The 26,588-nt window shown below is 30.5% G+C and overlaps 1 protein-coding gene across 1 annotated transcript in view; it reads left to right on the plus strand.

Annotated features, from left to right (window-relative positions):
* The first annotated feature begins 2,284 nt into the window (after positions 1 to 2,284).
* LOC145260614 (uncharacterized) overlaps positions 2,285 to 26,588 on the plus strand; it is a 248,778-nt gene continuing 224,474 nt past the window's right edge. Inside the window, exon 1 of the mRNA XM_080118919.1 lies at positions 2,285 to 2,850. Coding sequence (XP_079975045.1) covers positions 2,623 to 2,850 — 228 coding nt within the window. The 5' untranslated portion in view covers positions 2,285 to 2,622. The remainder of the gene's footprint in view (positions 2,851 to 26,588) is intronic.

The raw sequence follows: 26,588 nt of genomic DNA on the forward strand, positions 1-26,588 counted from the left end.
GCTCTTTCTAGTTATCATCATCATCATCATCATCATCATCATCATCATCATTATGATCGTCGTCATTATTGTTATCACTATCATCACCATCACTACCACCACCACCATCATCATCATCGTACTCGTCGTCATTACCATCGTCATTGCCATCGTGATCATCATCATCATCATCATCATCATCATCATCATCATCGTCGTCGTCGTCGTCACAAAAACCACACTATCATCATCATCATCATCATCATCATCATCATCATCACTTCTCTCTCTTTCTTTACTTTGTTTCATCTTTTTTTCCTACTGTTGTCATTTTTTCTTCTCCGTCTTTTTTCTTCATCATTTACTACTGGAATTTGAGTGGCAATAAGCCTCCCTAAGGTCCTAGTTCTCTTCGCACTTATCCAGCGGGGGTCTGGTTAGTGCTCTCTCCTCTGTCTTTCCTTCCTCTTTGACTCTACACGACTATTCGATTTCACTCTTTTGGGGGGGGGCGGTGATGTAATAATGGGGGATGGGGAAGTGATAGAAAACTTATAGGTATGCAGCTTCAATGTTCTTGGTTCCATGTCGTCTTTCATGGTTTGCCCCTGCAGCAGTTTGCTTCGCGCATTATTGTTATTCGTTCTATCTTTCCATTCATTCCTCTGATTCCAATTTCTCCCATTCTTTTTTCAAAGTTTTTCAGGATGGTTCCTAGTGCTCCTACTATTATAGCCATTATTTTGATTTTCATTATTATTGACGCACAAGGAGCTTTCGCACAGGTCATCAAAGATCTCTCTATGAAAACAGTCTGTGACGTTCCCTGGAAGCTGAGTGACAATACGTCTCCCCATTATTATAATTATTATTATTATTATTATTATTGGCTCACAAGGAGCTTTCACACAAGTCATCACATATCTTCTATTGAAAATCTGTCTCCTCAGACGTCCAGCCAGCACTCTCCACCTCCTTCGATAACATTTACAAATAAATTTGCGTTATCGCAGCGGCCTCTCACCATTAATTTCTCGCTGGCAGTGGCTATTGGTCTCCACTGGAATTTGAGTGGCAATAAGCCTCCTCAAGGTCACAATTATTATTATTATTATTATTATTATTATTATTATTATTATTATTATTATCATCATCATCATCATCATCATCATCATTATTCTTCTTATCATCATCATCATCATCATTATTCTACTTATCATCATCATCATTATTATTATTATTATTATCATTATTATTATTATTATCATCATCATCATTCTTCTTATTATTATTATCATCATCATCATCATTCTTCTTATTATCATCATCATCATCATTATTATTATTATGATTATTATCATTATAATTATTATCATCATCATCACCATCATCATCATCATCATTATTCTTATTATCATCATCATTATTATTATTATTATTATTATTATTATTATTATTATTATTCTGGCACCATTTAATATTATTTTGTCTCACTCTTTTTTGGGAGCGGGTGATGTGGACACGCATTCATTAATATTCCTGTCTGTCACTCTATTAAAAACTACTGATCCGATCTGGTTGAAATTTTGCATGAAGCCTTGTTATAATAAGGTGCAGCATATTACAGTAACCGTTCGATACACAACCAGTGATTAATAAAGATTAGTCACCACAATACCACATACACTCTAGACGTTTGACATAAATCACTCATTCGAAGTAAACGGTCTATAACTTTTGCTCTTTCTAGTCATCATCATCATCATCATCATCATTATTATCATCATCATCATCATACTCGTCACTATCATCATCATTATTATCATTATAATCATTATATCATCATCATCATCCGCATTATCATCATTATTATTATTACTATCATCAGCATCATCATCATCATCATCATCATCATTATTATTATATTCATCATCATAATTATCATCATCATCATCATCATCATCATCATCATCATCATCATCATCATCATCATTATTCTAAGGTTCCTTGTTTTCCGTCATTTACTTCTGTTGTTCTTTTATTCGTCTTTTTGTCATTTTCTTCGTTTTCTACTTATTATTATCCATCATTTCCTTCCTCTTCTTCATTCTTTTTTATTTCATCCCTTTTTGTCTTTTGGAACTTCTTCTTCATCTTCTTCTTCTTCTTCCAATACTTTTCGCCCATCGCGTATCTCCTCATATCTTATACACCCCTTTCTCTTTTTTTTCTCTCTCGTTCCTCCCATCTGGTTCCTACATCTCAGTCCATCCATTACAAAAGAACCCCACCCTTACACATAAATACACATAAACACACACCACGCGAAACCGTCAGACCCCAACAACCTCGGCACAGGCGCACAAAACCCTCGAAAAAGAACAGAAAAGAAAAACTCGCGACCCTCCCAAAACCCCCACCGCAAAAAAAAAAAAAAACGTCGGCAACCCCCGACCCCAAAAACGATCACTTCCTTCCCTGCTTCCTTACTCACCACCATTCCCAACCACTCCCAGCCACGGCTCAGTACTCCACCCACCATAGCTGGTGGCATCGGCCGAGACGGCACACAGAGGCACAGGGGGGTAAGGTCGATCGGCGCTGAGATAGACAAGACTACTATAACGGTGGCACGCAAAACAGATGGACGTGGTACTATCGAAGCGGCAGGGCTGCCAGGGTGTTGGCAGCAGGGCCGCCACCCATCCTAAGACGATCGCCTATGGTCTGGCCGGAATCGGTGTCCTCTTCTTCCTATTTGTGATTTCTTACACAACGTGGACACTGTCCTTGCGCGCAAATCTACAGCAGGGTACCAATCAAACGGCTGACGAGCTACTGACCGGCATAAACGACACGGACCTTAACACGGTAAGAAGTACCAACTGACCGAAACCATTTCTCTTCAGACAAATATACCGGCAACAATGACGTCTCCAAAATACCCATACATAAATTGTTGATTGAATTTGCAAGAGTCAAAGGATTTATGGGTGTTCCTTGGGGAGGGGTTATTCCATATGATTTTGTTATCTTAGAATAGGAATATTTTTGGATGCATGTTTTTTTTTTTTAATTATTTTTTTGTGGTTGTTTTAATACTTGTTTTTATTGTTTCATAGTTTCATCCATGAACTCTACGGTTTTCATCAGAATTATATCTATCTATCTATCTATTTAGCAATCTCTTATAATTCATCAATTTATGAATAACGATAGTATATGTGATCTCACCTGCTCAATATATATATATATATATATATATATATATATATATATATATATATATATATATATATATATATATGTATATATATAAGTGTGTGTATCTATCAAATTTCAAATCAAATTTATTATGCAAAATAGAGCATACTACAACAAACCATAATAAATTTGATTTGAAATTTGATAGACACATACACACCCATACCTATATATACAATTACACACACACACACACACACACACACACACACACACACACACACACACACATATATATATATATATATATATATATGTATATGTGTGTGGGGGGGTTATTATTTAAAATTAATTATAATTTTCAAAAAGACATTAAAACCCTATAAAGAAGGGTATACAAAATTTTTCATTATCCGATAAGGAGTACGAATAAACTTGAAAGACCTTATTCCATGGAGTTTCGAAAAATGCAATTCTTCTCATCATAGGAAAAAGGTTTGTATAATATAGAATAAATTTTGCAGGTTAATGCATTGAAATGAACTACAAATATGAAATGAATCATGTGTGCATAAAAAAGTTTTTAACAATTAGTGACAATTTATAAAAATTTATAATGATTCTGAAGGCAAGAACAAGGAAAAAAAGAAAAGGGGGGGGGTTGTTTTACTGTACACATAGATTCGAAAAAGTTGTCACAAAACAAATATAGAACAAATAAATGTTATCAAAGGCAAGATAAGTTACTTTTCTAACAAACTGGATATGTTTTTAGTGTTTATATTTAATGTAACATGTTTATTCAGCTCGAAAAACATAGTGTTTACCGATGTATTCGGAAATTTAAAATGGCAGCCGATTCTGTCTTTGAGGCGGTAAGTTTGGGAAAATTAGTTATAAATAAAAAACAAACAAAATACTGTTAGAAACCCGCTCAATATATGTTACCGTGACATAGGCTGACATATATTCGGCGGGTTTTTAACATTATTTTGACTTATTTTTTATTTATAACTCCTTTTTCCAAACTAACCGTCTCCGAGAGAGAGTCGGCCGCCATTTTGAATTTTCGAATAAGTAGGTAAACACTGTACGTTTTTCGAGTTGAATAAACATGTTACATTAAATATAAACACTAAAAACATATCCAGTTAGGTAGAAAAGTAACTTATCTTGCCTTTGATAACATTTATTTGTTCTATATTTGTTTTGTGACAATTTTTTCGAATCTATGTGTACGTACAGTAAAACAAACCCCAAAAAGGTAAAAGGAATATATATATATATATATATATATATATATATATTCGTGTGTATATACAAGTGTGTACATATGTGTGTGTGTACATATATATATATATATCGGGATAAAATGTACGATAAACATAAAGTGAAATGCTGTTGAAAGAAGATGTATGTAGATAAAAATTATGGATGTGTGTATATATTTAGGAAAACATTGTTAAACGAGGCCGAATGCATATATATATATATATATATATATATATATATATATATATATATATACATACATATATATATATATATATATATATATATATATATATATATATATATATATATATATATGGGGGGGATGGATAGATGGATATTTTGTGTTTGTTTATTTTGCTTGGGACACTGTTGAACTAATTGAATTATTAATGCGGCAAAACATTTTAACCTTCTCTTTACCTATATGATGCCCACTGATAGTGAGGGAAATATACATAATATATATATATATATATATATATATATATATATATATATATATATATATATATATATATATATGTATATATATATGTATATATATATATACATATATATACAGCCACTCTGAGGAGACGTAGACGACGAAACACGTGTCAGGTGATAATTATATATTAAAAATAATGTATATATATATATTTGTATATATTTATATACAGCCACTCTGAGGAGACGTAGACGACGAAACACGTGTCAGGTGATAATTATATATTAAAAACAATGTATATATATATATATATATATATATATATATATATATATATATATATATATATATATATTGAGTATGATCAGTGTAAAATAGGTGAACATTTGAGAAAACCAATTGTTGTATGTGCTCTCCGCTTATTTATTATTGTTTCCAGTTGCCCTGGACTCCTCTTTGCCACTGGAATAAAGTTGTCTCGACTCAGGAGAGATGAGGTTAGAGATTGTGCAACTGTTGCTTTATGATTACATTTGCAGACATTCTTACCATGGGTATCTATTGTTTCCTAAGTCAAAAATGGAAACCATAATTGTATATATATATATATATATATATATATATATATATATATATATATATATATATATATATATGATTGTTGAGCTGGATTAAATAAAATGGAGGTGGAAGGACCTGGATACTCAACGTTTCGCCCGATTAATGCGGGCTTCTTCAAGAGGGATGGTCAAAGGGATGGTCAAGACCATCCCTCTTGAAGAAGCCCGCATAAATCGGGCGAAACGTTGAGTAACCAGGTCCTTCCACCTCCATTTTATTTCATATATATATATATATATATATATATATATATATATATATATATATATATATATATATATAGTTTGTGTGTGTTTATATGTGTGTGTATTATATATATATAAACATATGTATATATATATACATATAGTGTGTGTGTATGTGTGTATTGTATATATCTGCTTTGAGTATTGTTTATATATGTATATCTGTGTGCGTGCGTGTGTGTGTGTGTGTGTGTGCGTTACATTCGAACGTTTATAAATTGTGATATATCTTTAAGGCATTCATCTGGTATAAATAAATATACTAATTTCCTTCTATATTATTATTATTATTATTATTATTATTAGTAGTAGTAGTAGTAGTAGTAGTAGTAGTAGTATCATATATATTAAGCAGCATACTCATTGTTGATTATGATGCGACATTATTTTGCTATGTAAATAAGACGATGCCGCTGAAAAAAGAGGGGCAGTCTTTCTTTAAATTCTCACTGAGACATTAAAAAACATCAAAACGTTCAATTAATAAACGGTGAGAGATGAGAATAAAGTAGGAGATGAGTGACTTGTTATGTCATTTATAAATTATGGAACCATTAAAACAGGCATAACTCAATCCCAAAACAAAAACATTTTTCAGTATGTTTTTTGTCATTTAAGTATATACGAAAAGTGAATCAAACACTATATTCGATCCATTTATTTATCGTAGTATATCCGATATATATATATATATATATATATATATATATATATATATATGTATATATATATATATATAATATGTATGTACTCAAGAGTAATGACTAATAAATTTAACGAAGTGATTAAGAGTGCTAAATAAAAGAAGAGGAAGCTATATTTTATCAATATAGATTTACAAGGTTGCGAGACTGGACATGCTAACGTTTCGAACAAATGGTTGGTCAAAACCAGAAACCTTTGTCAGACGATTTAATAATAAGTTGCTTTCCACAGAAAAAATCAGCCCTCAATATGTACACACACACACACATATATATAAATACATATATAAATATATATATATATATATATATATATATATATATATATAAGTCTGCTTGTATGTATATATATATATATACACACATATATATGCATGTATACATATATATATGCATATATACATATATATATATGACTGTTATATATATATATGTATATATATATATATATATATATGTGTGTGTGTGTGTGTATGTGTGTGTGTGTGTGTGTGTGTGTGTGTGTGTGACTGGTTTCTTCTGTGTAATGTCAGCCCCTTTAAGAAACTCGTTTCTTATCGTTGAGCACTTTCAGTTGAATTAAAGTTTGTCAATTTAGCTCTTATGCACAGAGCATCATATAATGATTAGATCACTCTGACAGACGTTAAAGAGCATTTAAAAAATAAAGGTTTAAATTCAATAGGATTATTCGCCTTTAACGGTAGCCGAATGGATTGGATACTTGCTAATGCAGATAGGGATGTCTTTTGTCGCCGGGTTCGAATCTATTGACTGATATTAATCGTGACACCCTGCACTGTTCATTACCGAAAGGATGAAACACTAGTGTCCGTAAGTATTTAATAATCATTGTAGTTAATAATTAGGTGTGTGTGGGTATATATATATATATATATATATATATATATATATATATATATATTCTTTCATTTTACTTCAGTCGAAGTTCGCAAAAATCAAAAAACCTTAAGTCTTCCTAAAGTCTAACACTTGATCTCTATATAAGATACTCGAATATTTCATTAAAAGTGTCTCCTTTATCTCACAAAATTGAGTAAAGAATTTAAGAATTTAATTTTCCTCGCCTTAATTGACCATTTAAAATGTTAAAGTATATCGTTCTATTGTTTCTTAGTCTTAGCAGATTACAAAAGAAGAATTCATCTAGTCTGGTGACGTATCCAGCTACGGACTGTTACCTAAGGTAACATTACTTGCAGGTGAACTATTCTTCAGAAAAGTCAGTGTTATACATATATATATATATATATATATATATATATATATATATATATATATATATATATATATATATATATATGGGTATATATATATTTATATATATGTATACATATATATACACATATATATATATTAATATATATATTAATATATATATTAATGTATATATATGTATATATATATTAACATATATATGTATATATATTAATATATATATATGTATACATATATATATATATTAATATATATATATGTATACATATATATACATATATATATTAATATATATATTAATATATATATTAATCTATATATATTAATATATATATATGTATATATATATTAATATATATATATATGTATACATATAAATAAATATATATATACATATATATATATTAATATTTATATATATATGTATACATATAGATAAATATATATATATACATATATATTAATATTTATATATATGTATACATATATATAAATATATATATATACATATATATTAATATTTATATATATGTATACATATATATAAATATATATACACATATATATATTAATATATATATATATGTATACATATATATAAATATATATATGCATATATATATATATTAATATATATATATATAAATATATATATGCATATATATATATTAATATATATATATATGCATATATATATTAATATATATATATATATAAATATATATATATATATATATATATTAATATATATATATATGCATATATATATTAATATATATATATATATATATAAATATATATATATATATATATATATATATATATATATATATATATATATATATATATATATATATATTGTGCAATTTTTCGAATTGTCGTTCTTATTTCTCGGTCGAATCTGTGCAAGAAAGTTCCATAATCGTTTTAGTCCATCCATAGTTTTTTCTTTTGTTGTTTTTTTCCAGTACTTTTGACTGAGTTTCAGCAGTCGTCTTCAGGCAGATTTTGATTATTGTTTGTTAAAAATCTGGAGCCTTTTATATGCTTCAGTTAAAATTATATTGAAATTTCTTGAACTCGTGAAACGTCTCACGAATAAAAACTGTACATTTTTAACGTGCTAAGAATGTGGCTAAAATAAATATACAATAGTTTTTAACGTGTAATTTACAAGTGTCCGAGCTATTCAACAATACTTGTCTGATGAGTTAAGGGCATAATAGATTCACCGATTTATATAATAACTAAGTGATTGATTTTACGCTACGAAACAGATACTGTCAAGTCATTATTAGGGCTGTGATAACAGCATATTGTTTTCATTGTTTTTACTCTCGAGTATATATCCAACATATTTAGACACAGTTACTCAACCGAGAACTACATCACTCTATAAAAAGCATGTAAGATATCAATGGATACACACTGGAGAGTCAAAACAATGAAAATAATATGCTGTTGTCCTAGCCCTTCGTGAAAATCTCTCTTTCAATACTAGCCTATGTGCCCGGCGTTTCCCGGTTGTTTGGGGGGGGGGGTGTTGAGCAAAAAAAAATCCAAACAGTTGTAGTAGGCAGGCAGGCTCGAACCCGTATGGTGAAGCAGGAAAAGAACGTGAGAAAAAAAGTGTTTGCTGTTGCGTCCATGGCCAAACCGGAAGTGATGTGGTTTTAAATTAAGGCTAGACAATTGAAAAGAAGGGACGACTTTCGAAAATATCGGCGAAAAAAGCGACCCCACTCTCTAGAAAAGGAATGAATGTTTTTCGTCAATTTTTTTATATTTGTCATTCGAAGGGTCGATTTGAAAATAATATGGATCTCGTGAAAATCCGTTGCCTTTGTCGAAAGTCTTAGGCCAACATACATACATACATACATACATACATTTAAACAGACAGGTGAGATTTATATTATAGACTAGCATGGGTGCCCGGCGTCGCCCAGGTGTTTGGAGATGTGTGTTGAGCAAAAAAAAAAAAAAGTGGTAGTAGGCAGGCAGGCAGGCAGGCTCAAACCGGTACCGCGAAGGAGAAAAGGAGCATGAATAAAAAAACAAAACATGACGTCTTTGCCGTTGGGTCAAACTGGAAGTGGCGGAGGTTTAAATTAAGGCTAGTCAATCGAAGATAGTGGATGACTTTCGAAAATTTTAGCGAAAAAAATCGACCTCTCCTTGTAGAAATGTTCCCTGTTGATGGTGAAGGAATTAATGTTTTTAGCCAATTTTTCGATATTTTTCGTCCAAAGGGCCGAACTTCAAAATGATACAGAATTCGTTAAATTTGTCCCATCTGTCAGAAGTTTTAGGCATACATACATACATACATACATACATACATACATACATACATTTAAACAGATAGGTGAGATTTATATTACAGAATATGTCTATGTATACTTTGTGTGTCATTACTCAGATTATTATTAACTGTTGCTTTGTATGTGTCTAAACAATTACTTATTAGTGGGCAATTATTTCTTATTCTACAATTGCGTAAGTTGGTATTATTATTAACATTAACAGTTCTGCTACTATTATTGTCGTTGCTATTACTATTTTTTATTGTGCTTGTTATTAATCCTATGTTAGCCATGCAACAATTATATTACACTTCATAGTTTAATACTAGATTTATTGATAACTTTCGATGTGTTATATTTTCTTTTTTTTTGTGGTGGTGGGGTAGATATTTATCTGTTATGTTGGGTCATATTTTGCCAATTTGTGTTTATATGAATGATGCAAAAAGATTATATTTCGTTTTTTATTATTTACTATTATTTACACTTATAAAACGCAAATTTATCAACACGTCGGCCGTTTTTAATCTATTTTATATTATTTTCATATTGGTTGAATATATTTATATTGCTGGAAATAGTGGCTAGAATATAACTTATTAACAAATGCTAGATGAGGGAAAAGATCGATGCGCCATTCTAATAATTCAATTAAATAAGTTATAAATAATATATAGATATTGACACAGTACAAAATAGACTTCGTGGCTTAGTGGGGGATGCACTTTTCTCTACTCTTCAACATCTCTCCCACAGAAGAGACGTTGCGAGCCTATCCTTGTTTTATCGTTATTTCCATGGCAGGTGCTCGTCTGAACTCCAATCTCTAGTCCCCCCTCGCCAATCTTTCACGAAAAACACCCGTCTAGCTGAATCCACTGTGAAAAATTTCCCCCACTCTATATCTGTGCCTAAATCAAAACGCGGATTCCATGAACAAAGCGTCTTTCTTAGAACTGCACGCCTGTGGAACTCTGTTCCGTCTGCCTGCTTCCCACCGGACTACAACTTGGATGTCTTCAAGTCCAATGTTAACAAATTCCTAATGAACCGCCCCCTTAAGTAAACACTTCATCAAATCTCCACACTAACGTAATGTACTTGCAATAACCCTTATCCCTGGGTGGCTTCCGGGCCTTGATAAGTGGTGATCACTGTGTAAAAAAAAAAAGGGATATATTATTAAATTAGCAGACAGACCCAACGTTGTCCGGGATTGAATAAATGTCAACGAATGTCCTAAATCCCATATTTTTTGTTGTTATAGAAATCGGTGAAATCGACCATCTTCAATCAAATCGGTTCATTTACCGCTCTAGTTGAGGACCTATCGCGGTGTACTAGGACCAAACCTAACATGCTTCTCCGCAGTGACTTAGTCCACAATGCATTGCACTGTAGCGAATCTATCGTTGATTTTACTTTTCTTTTTATATTATTTTTATTTATAACGGTTTGAATTAAACTTTAAAATGCAAAAGTCAAGTATCATGCTTCTGTTCTGCTCTAAGCAGAAACATTCCTTTTCAACGCGCCCTCGTCATATTAAAGAATCTACTGTTAATTTTATATTCCGGCCCTTTCTGCTTATGCGGTAATAAAACTTCTCAAATGTACTTGTGATGCTAGGCACGATAAGGTGTTAACTTTGATTAAAAGCTCGTGTTTTCTTCTTTCATCAGATCTTTTCGATTATCGATTACCGATACCTATCGAATATATTCTGAAATAAAACCTATCTGCCAGATACATAAAAAGTGTTTGTGTGAAATTTCATAAAAAGCGGCCCAACTGTTTCAGAGTCTATAGGGAACGAACTGACGCACAGACACACACAAAAACCCTTATATATAATAGTAGAGATATACGTATATCATTCTTGCTATGCGAAAACACACACACACATATATATATATATATATATATATATATATATATATATATATATATATATATATATATATATATATTCACTGACCTAAGTTCTTTCGGTTTTTACTTTTAAATTCAGATGAACATATCTCGGCTTAAACAAAATATTATTGATCGAAATAGCACCATTAGAATCAGCACACTCAAAACGCAAAACAAGTGTACGAGTATTTACGCTAGTAACGTAAATATATTGCGTTCTCGTGGCGATGAAGTCGCTGAAGACTTTTTTTTTTCTTCTTTATCGCTTATATCACGCAGAAAGTTGTCGAGATGCTAGAAAACGTGGTAGTCGATAGGTGAGAGGTCTGGAGAATATGGAATATATAGCCAAATTCATTCAACTTTTATAGCAACGTGCACGTGCGGTCGGGCATTGTCGTGGAGGAGAATTGGGCCTTTTCTGTTGACTAATGCTGGGTGTTGTTGTCGAAGTTTCTGATGTATTTCATCCAGTTATTGACAGTACTTATCCACCGTAATGATTTCGACTGCGTTTGAAAACACTGTAATGGATGGGACCGGTCGCTTTTGAAAATATTATTACGTAAATTTAATTTGAAATTTTAAATAAATCATGTAATGACGTTTCTGAATTTTTGAGATGAGGATTGGTTAGTTGTAGTATTATTCATCGGACTACTGTTCTCATCTTCAGTGTGATTTTCACAACGTTTCGGTCGATATAACCTCCGACCTTCTTCAGGTGTATCTTGTCGAACTCGGGAATGGTTCTGCCGAACACGGGAACTGAAGGTTGAAGGTTCAATCCTCAGTGTGGGCGACCGAAAAATATAATTACGAATTACTTAGGACCTCTATCCAGTCATGGCTGACGGAACAAGAGCATGCTACCCTTGTGAAGTAAATAAAGGATTCCGCTCGAAATTCCGTCCAAATTCCCGAGTTCAACAGAAACATTCCCAAATTCGACAAGATACACCTGAAGAAGGTCGGAGATTATATCGACCGAAACGTTGTGAAAATCACACTCAAGATGAGAACAGTAGTCCGATGAATCGAGTAATGTTATACATTTTTCTATTAAGCAATTAAAATCATTTTTTTCTGAAATTTTGAATTTTCAAATGACAAATTATAACCTATTATTCTAAAACTCATTTAAGTTACTTAAATGAAACTGAAATTTGAAGAATATTTATTAACTAGTAGGACCCGTGGAAATTCCACGGAATGAGAAATATATTTAATCAATATGTTTTCATGAAACTGATATTTTTCTGGATACCAGAAAAAAAAATGTCTTTTAGACAGAAAAAACAATAACATGTAGCAAATATAAGTTTATTAATATTTCTATGAAAAAAGTGTCGATTGTATTTTAAATATAGAACTTTTCACACTCTTACAACAATGATCTGATGTTATTATAATAATACAATAACCCCGGGATACGGTGCCCCGGGGGTACGGTTTTTCAGGTTACGATGTGAAATACGGTATTTTTCCGATCCCTGGTCACGATATTTGCCCCGCCTTACGGTTAGAAACCTGTAAAAATAGAACCAATCCTATCCTTGTTTTATCGTTATTTCCATGGCAGGTGCTCGTCTGAACTCCAATCTCTGGTCCCTCCTCGCCAATCTTTTACGAAAAACAACCGTCTAGCTGAATCCACTGTCAAAAACTTTCCCCACTCTTTATCTACGCCTAAATCAAAACGTAGATTCCTTGAACAAAGCTTCTTTCTTAGAACTACACGCCTGTGGAACTCTGTTCCGTCTGCCTGCTTCCCACCTGACTACAACCTGGATGTCTTCAAGTCCAACGTAAACAAATTCCTGATGAACCGCCCCCCTTAAGTAGACACTTTATTAAATCTCCACACTAACGTACTGTACTTACAATAACCCTTATCCCTGAGTGGCTTCCGGGCCTTGATAAGTGGTGACCACCTTGTAAAAAGAAAAAAACATCTGACAAAACAGAGCACGTTTTTAAGTTAGTAGTTTTTACGATGTCAATACCAAAGTTCAAAGTCCTCCAAAGTCTAAATATAATATTTATCATTTTAAAATAGACTTTTGTTCGTTTTCTACAGGCAAAAAATTTAGAGCCTTTGACTTAGAATAAGCGCTTTATGTGAAATAATAGTTTAATATGATTCAATTTGTTCTTATTTGTGCATTAAATACTTGTTTTCTATCAATCTCTATTAATCCCTAATCTACAGCGAACGGATACGATAATACCTTGTTCGATGCAAGCAGTGTAAGAATATTTGGGAGAAGCGCCATTGCAAATTTGACACCACTAACACGAAACTGCGAATAAAATATAAAAACTCGTAATTTCTGTTTTTAAAGTGGGTTGTTTATTTTCTTTATGGAATATATTTACAAAATAAACTATTAAAGTTGCTTCAAACATAATAAAAATATTATTTCTTATTTCTTAAAAAACCGTGTTGACAAAATATCCGCTCGCGGTGATTGAATACGCGGACATTTTGTCTACACGGTCTTTTAACAAATAAAAAATAATATTTTTATTATGTTTTAAATAACTTTAATAGTTTATTTTGGAAGTATATTCCATAAAGAAAATAAACAACCCACTTTAAAAACAGAAATTACGAAATAAAATATGTAAAAATAGAAATATGTAAAAATAGAAATATGTAAAAATAGAAACATGTAAAAATAGAAACATGAAAAATTGGAAATATGTAAAAATAGAAACATGTAAATATAGAAACGTGTAAAAATAGAAAAATGTAAAAATAAAAACATGTAAAAAAACATGTTAAATTAGAAACATGTAAAAATAGAAACATGTTAAAATAAAACTTGTAAAAATAGCAATATGTAAAAATAAAATATGTAAAAATAGAAATATGTAAAAATGAAATATGTAAAAATAGAAATATGTAAAAATAAAACATGTAAAAATAAAACATGTAAAAATAGAAACATGTAAAAATAGAAACATGTAAAAATAAAACATGTAAAAATAAAAACATGTAAAAATAAAAACATGTAAAAATAAAATATGTAAAATTAGAAACATGTAAAAATAGAAAGATGTAAAAATAGAAACATGTAAAAATAGAAACATGTAAAAATAAAAACATGTAAAAATAAAAACATGTAAAAATAAAATATGTAAAATTAGAAACATGTAAAAATAGAAAGATGTAAAAATAAAATATGTAAAAATAGAAACATGTAAAAATAGAAATATGTAAAAATAAAACATGTAAAAATAGAAACATGTAAAAATAAAAACATGTAAAAATAAAAACATGTAAAAATAAAATATGTAAAATTAGAAACATGTAAAAATAGAAAGATGTTAAAATAAAATATGTAATAATAGAAATATGTAAAAATATAAACATGTAAAAATAGAAACATGTAAAAATAAAACTTGTAAAAATAGCAATATGTAAAAATAAAATATGTAAAAATAGAAATATGTAAAAATGAAATATGTAAAAATAGAAATATGTACAAATAAAACATGTAAAAATAGAAACATGTAAAAATAGAAACATGTAAAAATAAAAACATGTAAAAATAAAATATGTAAAATTAGAAACATGTAAAAATAGAAATATGTAAAAATAAAATATGTAAAAATAGAAATATGTAAAAATAGAAACATGTAAAAATAGAAACATGTAAAAATAAAAACGTAAAATATCAACATGTAAAAATAGGAATATGTAAAAATAGAAACATGTAAAAATAAAATCATGTAAAAATAGAAACATGTAAAAATAGAAACATGTAAAAATAAAAACATGTAAAAATAGAAATATGTAAAAATAAAATATGTAAAAATAAAAACATGTAAAAATAGAAACATGGAAAAATAGAAACATGTAAAAATAAAAACATGTAAAAATAGAAACATGTAAAAATAAAATATGTAAAAATAAAAACATGGAAAAATAGAAACATGTAAAAATAGACACATGTAAAAATAGAAATATGTAAAAATAGAAATGTAAAAATAGGAATATGTAAAAATAGAAATGTAAAATTAGAAATATGTTTAAATAGAAACATGTAAAAATAAAATATGTAAAAATAAAAACATGTAAAAATAAAAACATGTAAAAATAGAAATATGTAAAAATAGAAATATGTAAAAATAGAAACATGTAAAAATAAAAACATGTAAAAATAGAAATATGTAAAAATAGAAATATGTAAAAATAAAAACATGTAAAAATAGAAATATGTAAAAAAAAATATGTAAAATCAGAAACATATTAAAATAGAAACATGTAAAAATAGAAACATTTGACAAAAAATACAGGCAGAGTACACGTTTTTAAGGTAGTAGTTTATACGATGTCAATACTCGAGTTCAAATTCCGCGTAAGTCTAAATATAATATTTATCATTTAAAACTAGACTTTTGCCCGTTTTCTACGGGCAAAAGTTAGAGCCCGTTGATTTAGAATAAGTGCTTTATATTGAATGATAGATGAAGATGATTCAATTTGTGCTTATTTCGGCATTAAATACTTGTTTTCTATTAATCCCTATTAATCTCTGATCTACAGCGACGGATACCATAATACCTTGTTCGATGCACCTTATCATAGCATAGGTCCATACAAAATTTCAGCCAGATCGGTCCGGCATTTTACGAAAAAAAAGTGGAACAGACAAACAAACAAACGTAACGCATCACTAAATAAGTCCCGGTCCTGGCACATAGATGGCGCCACTAATATATAAGTCCATATGATTGTCATAAATTACTAACCTTCAAATGGCACATGTCAAATTAGAGTCAAATTGGATTATTAGTTGTTTATAAATTACAGTAATTTTAGTGGATATTCAGTTGCATATTTTTAAAAACTATGAAAAATATATTGCTTTCCGATGGAAAAAATATTATTCAAGTAAGGTAATAACTGTAACGTTAAACACGTGTTAATATGTAGGGCATCAACACGTTGTACATTCAGTTGTAAGGAGACAACAGACAAGAAAAAACTAGACTCCCTTTTTTCCCAGTTAACTTTTATTTACAGGTACTTTCATGTCTGACCATTTTTAGCATACATCTTTTCTTGTCCTCTCTCTAACGTGATCACTGAGCACACGTTCTTTTTGTAATCTTTTTTCCTTTTTCTTTCTCGCACACGGCCTGCTTATTTGCATACAGCTGACATACGCGCGTTCGCGCTCTGTTACATTACTTGACAAGACTTATAACGACTAAAAGATAATAAACTAACTTTATCTGCAATTGTATAGAAAAAAAAAGTGCGATGACCTCTCGAGTTGCCCAAATTCGGCAGTTATACCGAGAAACATTTTTTCAAGTCCACAAACTCTTTTTGGTCGATCGTAAATCGAAGTTGCATGAGAAGCGGAGGAGTTGAAGGTGTCAGAACAATGCAGTCTGCATAAACATTTGTCTGTAAGAAACCTCTGTTCAAAGTGTCATAATCAAAAACAACACATCGACAATTCAGAGCGTTGTTTGCAATTGTTTCAAGGTGACAAAAAGTTTTTTTTTAACTAGCATGGGTGCCCAGCGTTGCCCGGGTATTTGGAGGTGTATGTTGAGCAAAAAAAAGAAAAGAGATCAATTTTTTTAACTTTGACTCTTATTATGACCCCTTAAAATTTATTGTTTTGGGGTCAAATAAAGTTATTAAGTTGGATCCATGTCAATGGGACGTATATCTAAAATTTCAAGTGATAAGACCCAAATTGTCGGAGGAGTTTGGTAGAGTTCCCAAAGGTCAAATCGTTGAACTTTGACCCCTTAATCGCCAAATTTCTAGCCGAAAACTGATCACATCGATTTTCCCAAATCTCAGTACCCTGTATATCAAATTTCGAGTCTGTAGACTAAAAATTGACAGAGTTATTGCGTAGGAAAATGTACACACACACAGTCACACACACACACATACACACACACACACACACACACACACTTTTATGGATATATAGATAGATTTATATATGTGACTGTGGATGAGGCAAAGGCCAACCAATTAACTGAAAAGTCAAATGAAGAGTTGAGAGCCGCAAGTGAAATTCGTCTAAACAGACATGGTGTTGATTTAATCAGTTTTATAAAATGATTGGATACAACTTCTCAAATTTCCAATATTCAACTTCAAGATTTGCCAAGAATTCTAAAACCACAAATGTTTTTTTTTTTCTATTCGACAGTGTAAATGCTTTTAATTTCCTTTCGAAAGGTCACGGAGTAATTAATCATTTTTCATTCAATTTTAACAAAAGCTTAAAGTAGCTGAGTTGTTTATGAATGAACCGAAATGCATTATCGTGGATTTAATTTCGTAATTCATAAAATAAAATAGGATTAAAAAATTGCTTTAAGTCGCGCGATCGCCTTTTTTTTTTATTCCAATAAATAATTGATTAATTGTAAATAAAAAAGTAATCAAACATTTTTATACTTTAAAAATATTTTTATTTTGAAAATATTTTTAATAGTTACCTAAATATACAAAATATTACAAATAACAAACAATTATTAACAAATACTAAATTAAAAATTATTTTTATTATAAACTAGCGGGAGTACCCAGCGTTGCCCGGGTGTAGTGGGGTGAGGTGGGCTAAATCAGAACAAAATGGAAAATAAAGAAGAAGTGAGCGTAATAACCCCGTTTAAATATTATTAAAAAAACAGCGAACGTGATGCAAAATAAAGAATAAGCGAACGATGTTAAAATTTATTTTAAAAATCGGAAAAAAAACAGCGAAAAATTAAAAAAAAAAAATGACATAAATAACTCTGTTTCAATATGAAAACTTTAAAAAAATATATCTGATATCTCGGCTCTAACGTGCAATCTTAAGATAACGACGCTGTTACTATAACGACTGGTCTATGACAGAATGAGCGAAATTAGGTGTTTTTTTTTTAATATTTAAACTTATTCAAGAAAGAACTTTTTGAGCATGCGTGTTTGGCTAAATTGTCATGAAGGAGAGATTTTTTGCTACCCCTCCCTAAATGCCCGGCTGAGGGTGAAGTAATTAATGTTTTTGGTCATTTTTGCGATATTTGTCGTCCGAGGGGTCGAGCTTCAAAATGATACCGATCTCGTGAAAATCCGTTGCCTCTGTCGAAAGTTTAAGGCATACATACATACATACATACATACATACATACATACATTTAAATAGTCAGATAAGATTAGTATTATAGATGATAAAATAAAAATTCCGCCAAAATCTATACGACATAAAATAATGGGAGAATTTTTTTTATTATTTGCAATTTCCAATTTCATATATAGCGGTTATGATAAAAATGGATACTCTTTATTTTACCATAAAAAAATAACTAAAATCGTAATTAACAAATCGATGTGAAAAATATACTTGGAGTCTCCAAAAACATAAATAAAACTTGTTACAGAACCTTATTATGATCTTTCATCTTATCTATATTATACTAGCAGGAAGACCCGATGTTTTCTGGGATTGAATTATAATCAACGAATGTTTCGCACTCCTATATTTTTATTGTCATCGAAATCAGTGAAATTGCCCATTTTTAATCAAATCGATCGATTACCTGTTCTAGGTTGGGGTCCATCGATGATATGGAACCAGTCCTGGAAATGGTTGTACAACTTTACGATCTCATATTTACATATTTTCATATATATTTTTATATTTTTTCATATTTATATATTTTTGTATATATTTTTTTCATATTTATATATTTTTGTATATATTTTTTTCATATTTATATATTTTTGTATATATTTTTTAAGACAAGGAGGAGGGAAAACTGACATACTGAATACGGACTATGCTGAAATAATGACATTATTTAGAAAGCCATTTCGTAATATGGGGAGGGTACCTTTTTAACTCTTCTGTACTTTCACCTAACAGTTTAATAAATAAAAACTGACATATGGAATACGGAACGTGCTGAAATAATAACGTTATAATTTAGAAAGCCATTCTTAATATAGGGAGAAGATGGTATTTTTGTAAACTATTCTGTACTTTCGCCTAACAATTTATTAAATAAGAAACTGACATACAGAATACCGACTGTACTGAAATAATCACGTTATTATTTAGAAAACCATTCTTAATATGGAGAGAGTATTTTTTTTTAACTAATCTGTAATTCACCTAACAAGTTAATAAATAAAAAACTGACATAGGAAATACGGACCATACTGAAATAATAACGTTAATGCTTAGAAAGCCATTCTTAATATGGAGAGAGGAAGATATTTTATAAGACTATTCTGTACTTTCATCTAACAATTTATTAAATAAGAAACTGATATACGGAATACGGACCGTGCTGAAATAATAATTAAATATTTATTTGGAAAATCTGCCCAGTCCTATTCTAGCAATAATATAATTTCGATTACAATTATAGTGCCGGTGGTGATTGCGGTGGGAAGAGAAACACAGTAATGACGAATTTTCTGTTGAAGCAAGCGTTACCTAATCACTAACTAAAACAATGTTTTTGTGTATTTATTTGGAAATTCTAATGATTCATCTTCTAACAGTGAATTCATTTTTCTTAAAATTATGATGGCCTTGCTGGGAAGAGAAATTAGTTCATATATGTTGTACAATACCTGTCGAAAGTACGTTAAATTATTTCATTTATATATATATATATATATATATATATATATATATATATATATATATATATATATATATATACATGACCCGTCAGAGGTAAGAAAATTATTTAATGTCTGTTGTACAGTATCAGTCCTAGAAATTGTAAAATTATTTAATATTCGTGCTGTTAATATCATGTCCTAGGGAAGTTAAAATTATTTCATACCTAATTTGTGTAATTCACATCCTATGTTATGTAAAATATTCTTTTCTCGAGATAGCAAATTATATCTAGACATAAAAAAATCCCTCCCTCCTAAAAATAACATATGTTCAAAAATAACAAACTTCATTTTCTTATTGTTTTATAACGACGCCGAGTGGGTCTGCTATTTTATCTATATATTAATACGGTAGCGTGTGTGTTATTTTCTGTGTCACGCTTACATCCGGGTCGTTTAATTGTTATGTACTTCCATTTCTTGTCATAAATAATTTTACCAAGAATTCTTCATAAGTTCTGGTTTCGGTTTCGATTAGAGCTGATGGCACTCCAGTAATCTATTTTTCTTTAATAAATAATTTTATCAAGAATTCTTTATAAGTTTTCGTTTCGGTTTCGATTATGGCCGAAGGAACTCAAGTTAACATATTTTTTTTTTTTTTCATAAGTTTTTATTTTGGTTTCGATTCAAGCTGATGCACCCAAGTCATATGGATATTTTTTTTTATTTTTGAAATCGCAACTTTATAATATATAAAAATCGATAGAACATTAACTTAATAATAATATATACGAAATCTGCAAGAATTAAAATATCGTATTTAAATGTACTTTACGACCGGGCTTTACCGGGCGTTCGTGCTAGCTTAGATAAATACTTTTGCAGTTTTAACAAAAAGTTACCATAATATCAAAGCGTCTCCATTTATACTGGACATCTACAGAATGCCAACATCAATATATTACATATGAATGAGCCCTTTGTGGAATTTCCACAGGTGTTGCTAGTTTATTTTTAATATACAATGTGATGTCTCGCCGTTTCAGTTACCTTTTATGATTATTATTATTACTAATGTTATTGTTATTGTTATTATTATTATTAGTAGTAGTAGTAGTAGTAGTAGGAGGAGGAGGAGGAGGAGGAGGAGTAACCATATTGAACACTTTCCCTATGAAATATCTGTTTCCGTAATTCGGCTCTTTTTCGATTTTGAAACGTTAATTTTTGTGTTACATACGAATATATATATATATATATATATATATATATATATATATATATATATATATATTTCGGTTACCTAAGTATATAATAAAAAAAATACCTGTCCCAAGATGGGTAAAAATAATTCTCAAAAAGAACCGTTTTGTATCGCTTTTATGTCTCCTTTACGGACATTAAAACCAAGATGTGATGCTACTAAACCTTCTGTTTAGAATCCTTTAGAAGGAGTTTTAAACGGAATTAAAATTCAGGAAATATTGCTCAATTGTTATGGTTGATTCGCAATGGCAACGATAAAATAAATCGACTTTAAAAATTCTTTTAAATATTAAATACACTTTAACGCAACTAGGTTGCAAATGAGTAGACAAACTTATTTCCCTAACTGTATCTCCTTTTTATGATTATTATGACGGTAATAGTGATGATTGTTATGTACTGTTTTAAACGCTAATTAATTTTTCAATAATATCTTCAGAAATACTAGACCTGAGAAAAATACGAAAACGTCGAGATAAATAATATAACGACCCGATATACTGTCCGTAAAGAGGAAGCAGGAACTATCGTCTGTTCGCCTCATCGACATTGTCAATTCTACTTTGCTATGTGAACTTTGGAAGTCTGGCTTTCATTAACGAAGGAGAAACGCTATTTGTACATCGTTCGATTCGATATTGACTACTTGAAAGTCCTCTTTGTAAGAAATTAAAACAAGTCCTTGTTGTAAAGACGCGGGTGTGAGCGATCAGGTGTGCAAACAGAATTCACTAGAGTATCAAGTTTACACGGGTCCTCACAACCACAAGGAGTAAAGAAAATGGATTAAAAGGTTCGAAACTGGGAGAACAGCAAACAGGAAATATTGGTCGGCTGAAGAGTGTTTAAAAGCCGCCATCTTTAAGAACGCAGTCCTTCAGGTGCGACTATCCAATCAATAAATATTATAAAAAAAAGTATATGTGATGAAAATAAAGAATATACCAGATAAGAAGGATGGAAACACGTTATTCGAATCCATTAACATAAATAGATTTTAATAAATGAGAAGACGTTAAAATTAATAGTTCTTAATAGACTAGAACGAATTAAAATGTACAGATTTTAAAAAGTAAAATGCCTTAAATTTAATCAATTTTAATGTCTTTTAATTCATTAAAATAAATAATTTCTACTAATGGATTATTATATATTAGAAACCATTAAAATAAACTTTCAATGAAATTAGAAGCGTTCTTATATTTTCTTTTGCAGTTCTTAATTTTTTAGATGAGGTATGAATATTTGTATTGTTTTGATTGTTAGAACAATTATTCTCATCTTGGGTGTTATTGACAAAACGCTTCGGTCGTTGAAACCTACGACCTTCATCGGGTGTAAACTCCATGTTTTTTTTTTCAACTAAAGAAAGGGGGTAGCTCTGTATTGCAAGGAATCAGACCTTGGGTTTAAGTGTGTGTCCGTAAATTAAAAAAAAAGGTCAATTTTCAGGGGTCACCAGGGTACTTTTTAAGACTTTCCTATGATTCAATTTTTAACTGAATCCTTTTTTTAATTGAATATTTCATGTAATATGTCTATTTAGTTTTCGTAAAAAAATTTTTTTTCACTAATAGTGACAATTAACAGAAGAATTCAGTTAAAAATTGAATCATGAGAAAGTCTTAAAAAATACCCTAGTGACCCCTGAAAATTGACTACTTCTTTTCCCCGAATTCGTTTGGATTCTATTAGTTATGTAAAAGTTACTTATCTCATCTGAAATTTGGTGATAGGTATTTTCAGTATAATTTTGGTAATATCTCCCGATGAAATGACTCCGTAGGCGGGGGGGGGAGAAATAGGCGTGATATACAGTGGGGACACATCCCATTATTCCGTGATATACAGTGTTGGACACGTCCCATTATTCTTTTTAACACATTTTTTATGCAGCGAATGACGCGAAAATTTAACAAGAAATAGTTACAAATTTAACAATAACAAATAACTTTAGAAATTGGAACCTTTTAATGCATAACAAAAATTATATAATAAAAACGAGAATAGCCGGAAAAAAGTATTGGACACATTGTTTTAAATTATATTTTATTATTTTTTATAAATAATGCTGGAAATTGTTATTTGCATTTTAATTTCCCGACACTATTAAGTTTCTCGATTGTTGTAGACCATACTCTATGTCGTTGGAAAGTATTGGAACACGTTAGTCACCAGTAAGCCATCACGCGTGAAGGTTCTCAGGATGAATAAACGTAAAGAATTCTCTCAAGTCGTCCGTGATAAGATTATTGCCGAGCACAAGAATGGAATTGGTTATTGGCGTATATCTGCTCAATTCAAAATCCCTGTAAGCACTATAGGAAACCTTATTAGGAAATGGAAGGTGTATGACTCAACCGTGAACCGTCCGCGCACCGGAGCTCCTCGCAAGATGTCGGATCGAGCAGTGAGAAAGATTGTGCGAAAAGTTCAGCAGCAACCGAGAACCACACGAGGCGAACTTCAGAAAGATTTGGAAGAAGCAGAGATAGTAGTAACGAAACAAACGATTAGTAATGTACTCCAACGCAACGGTCTTAAATCGCGTACACCTAAAAAGACACCATTATTTAAAAAAATGTCATGTTAATGCTCGTCTGGATTTTGCAAGAGACCACTTATTGAATACAGATGATTACTAGAAGAATGTGATCTGGTCCGATGAGACGAAAGTGGAACTTTTCGGCATTAACTCTGTACGTCGAGTATGGAGAAGAGATGGCACAGCGCACGATCCCAAGAATACCCTCCCCACTGTAAAGTTTGTTGGTGGAAATGTCATGCTCTGGGGATGCTTCTATTCAAATGGTACTGGGCCACTTCATATTTAGATGGAACGATGAATGCAGCCAAATATCGGGAAATTCTTGAACATAATCTCTTGCCTTCTTCCAATGCGTTAGGTATGCGACAGGGATGGATCTTTCAACAAGATAATGATCCCAAAGATACTGCTAAAATAACCTCCGATTGGTTCGTACAGAACAAAATAGATGTTCTTAAGTGGCCCAGTCAGTCCCTAGACAAATCCTATAGAAAATCTATGGAGAGAGCTCAAAATCATGGTCCATCAGCGAGATCCACGTAATATTCAGGATTTGAAGGAAGTATGTGTTGAAGAGTGGGCCAAAATCTCGCCTGAACGTTGTCACAAATTAGTTTCGTCGTACAGAAAACGTCTCGAAGCTGTAATAGCCAATAAGCGGGTTTCAACTAAATATTAGATGAAATTGTGTTAGTGTGTCCAATACTTTTTTTCCGTCTATTCTCGTTTTTATTATATAATTTTTGTTATGCATTAAAAGGTTCCAATTTCTAAAGTTATTTGTTATTGTTAAATTTATAACTATTTCTTGTTAAATTTTCGCGTCATTCGCTGCATAAAAAATGTGTTAAATAAAGAATAATGGGATGTGTCCAACACTTATTTTCCCCACTGTATATCGTGTAAAATACATATAAATATATACAACATAAGTGTGTATATATATATATATATATATATATATATATATATATATATATATATATATATATATATATATAGTAAGTTATAAAATATATGTGGCGATTAAGCTACACTGAATATTCCCTGTTTCATCCACTCTATGACTCTTCAGGCTTATGCGCGAATTTTGTGGTTTTCTGTCGTTTTTATATACGCACCTTCTATTGAGATTTTAGTTAGCCAATCAGCTTTCTAGTATCCACAGCGCCCTTCCTATAAGCCAATGAACATTCACTTATCGGACAAAGGCCTATTTGACCTCTGGTTGACCTGTGCTCTATTTAGCCTGGATATCTAGTTTCTTGACCTGTTTTAAATCTAGGTTAGGGTTTTTTTGTTTTTTATGTTAGTTTATATATAAATATATATATGTACATACATATATGCACATATATATATATATATATATATATATATATATATATATACCTACATATATGTGTGATCGTTTATGTATATTCATGTTTATTTAATTTATTTATTTGTTTATTTTCCATTGTTTTTGTTAGTTTTAAAACTATTTTGCATCGCTATCCTAGAGTAAATTTTATCTTGTGAACACAGTTGTTCGCTATTTCTCTTCTACAGTTTAATAGATGTTGTGGTTCTTTAAAGTACAGGATAGCAAATTATATATATATATATATATATATATATATTATATATATATATATGTATATATATATCCCATATACATATATACATATGTGTGTGTATACATATGTGCGTGTGCGTGTATATATATGTATATATATATATATATATATTTATGTATATATGTATATATGTATATGTATGTATATATATACATATATATATATATATATTTAATGTGAATTCATTATTGAGATGAGTTTATTAATTTATTTATTGTGGCCTATTATTCTCATCTTTATTAGTTGTTGTTTCACGACATTTTGGCCAACTATTCCTCTGGCCTTCGTCAGCTTCGGGGCCCATGGCTCAGTGGATAGAGCCGTTGAATCTCTTCGGTTCCAGGTGAGAATTGTCTGAAGATAACGGTTTCAATCCTATCCAAAGCCGGCCAGAGGCTTACTTGGCAAAATCGTGGTGAGACGACAACAACTATGGATTGCACTAATTGCTGAGAATGCAGTCAGGAGATTCAGAGTTCCTGTCCTGTCGCGGTTAACACCTGACGAAGGCCAGAGGAATAGTTGTCCGAAACGTCGTGAAACAATAACTAATTAGGATGAGAATAATACTCCGCAATAAATAAATTAACAGCATAAGTGGTTTTCATGAATGTTAAAGATATTTAT

The sequence above is a fragment of the Euprymna scolopes genome, chromosome 36, assembly GCF_053919585.1.
Source record: "Euprymna scolopes isolate OS-2025 chromosome 36, ASM5391958v1, whole genome shotgun sequence".
In the NCBI taxonomy this organism is placed as follows: Eukaryota; Metazoa; Mollusca; class Cephalopoda; order Sepiida; family Sepiolidae; genus Euprymna; species Euprymna scolopes.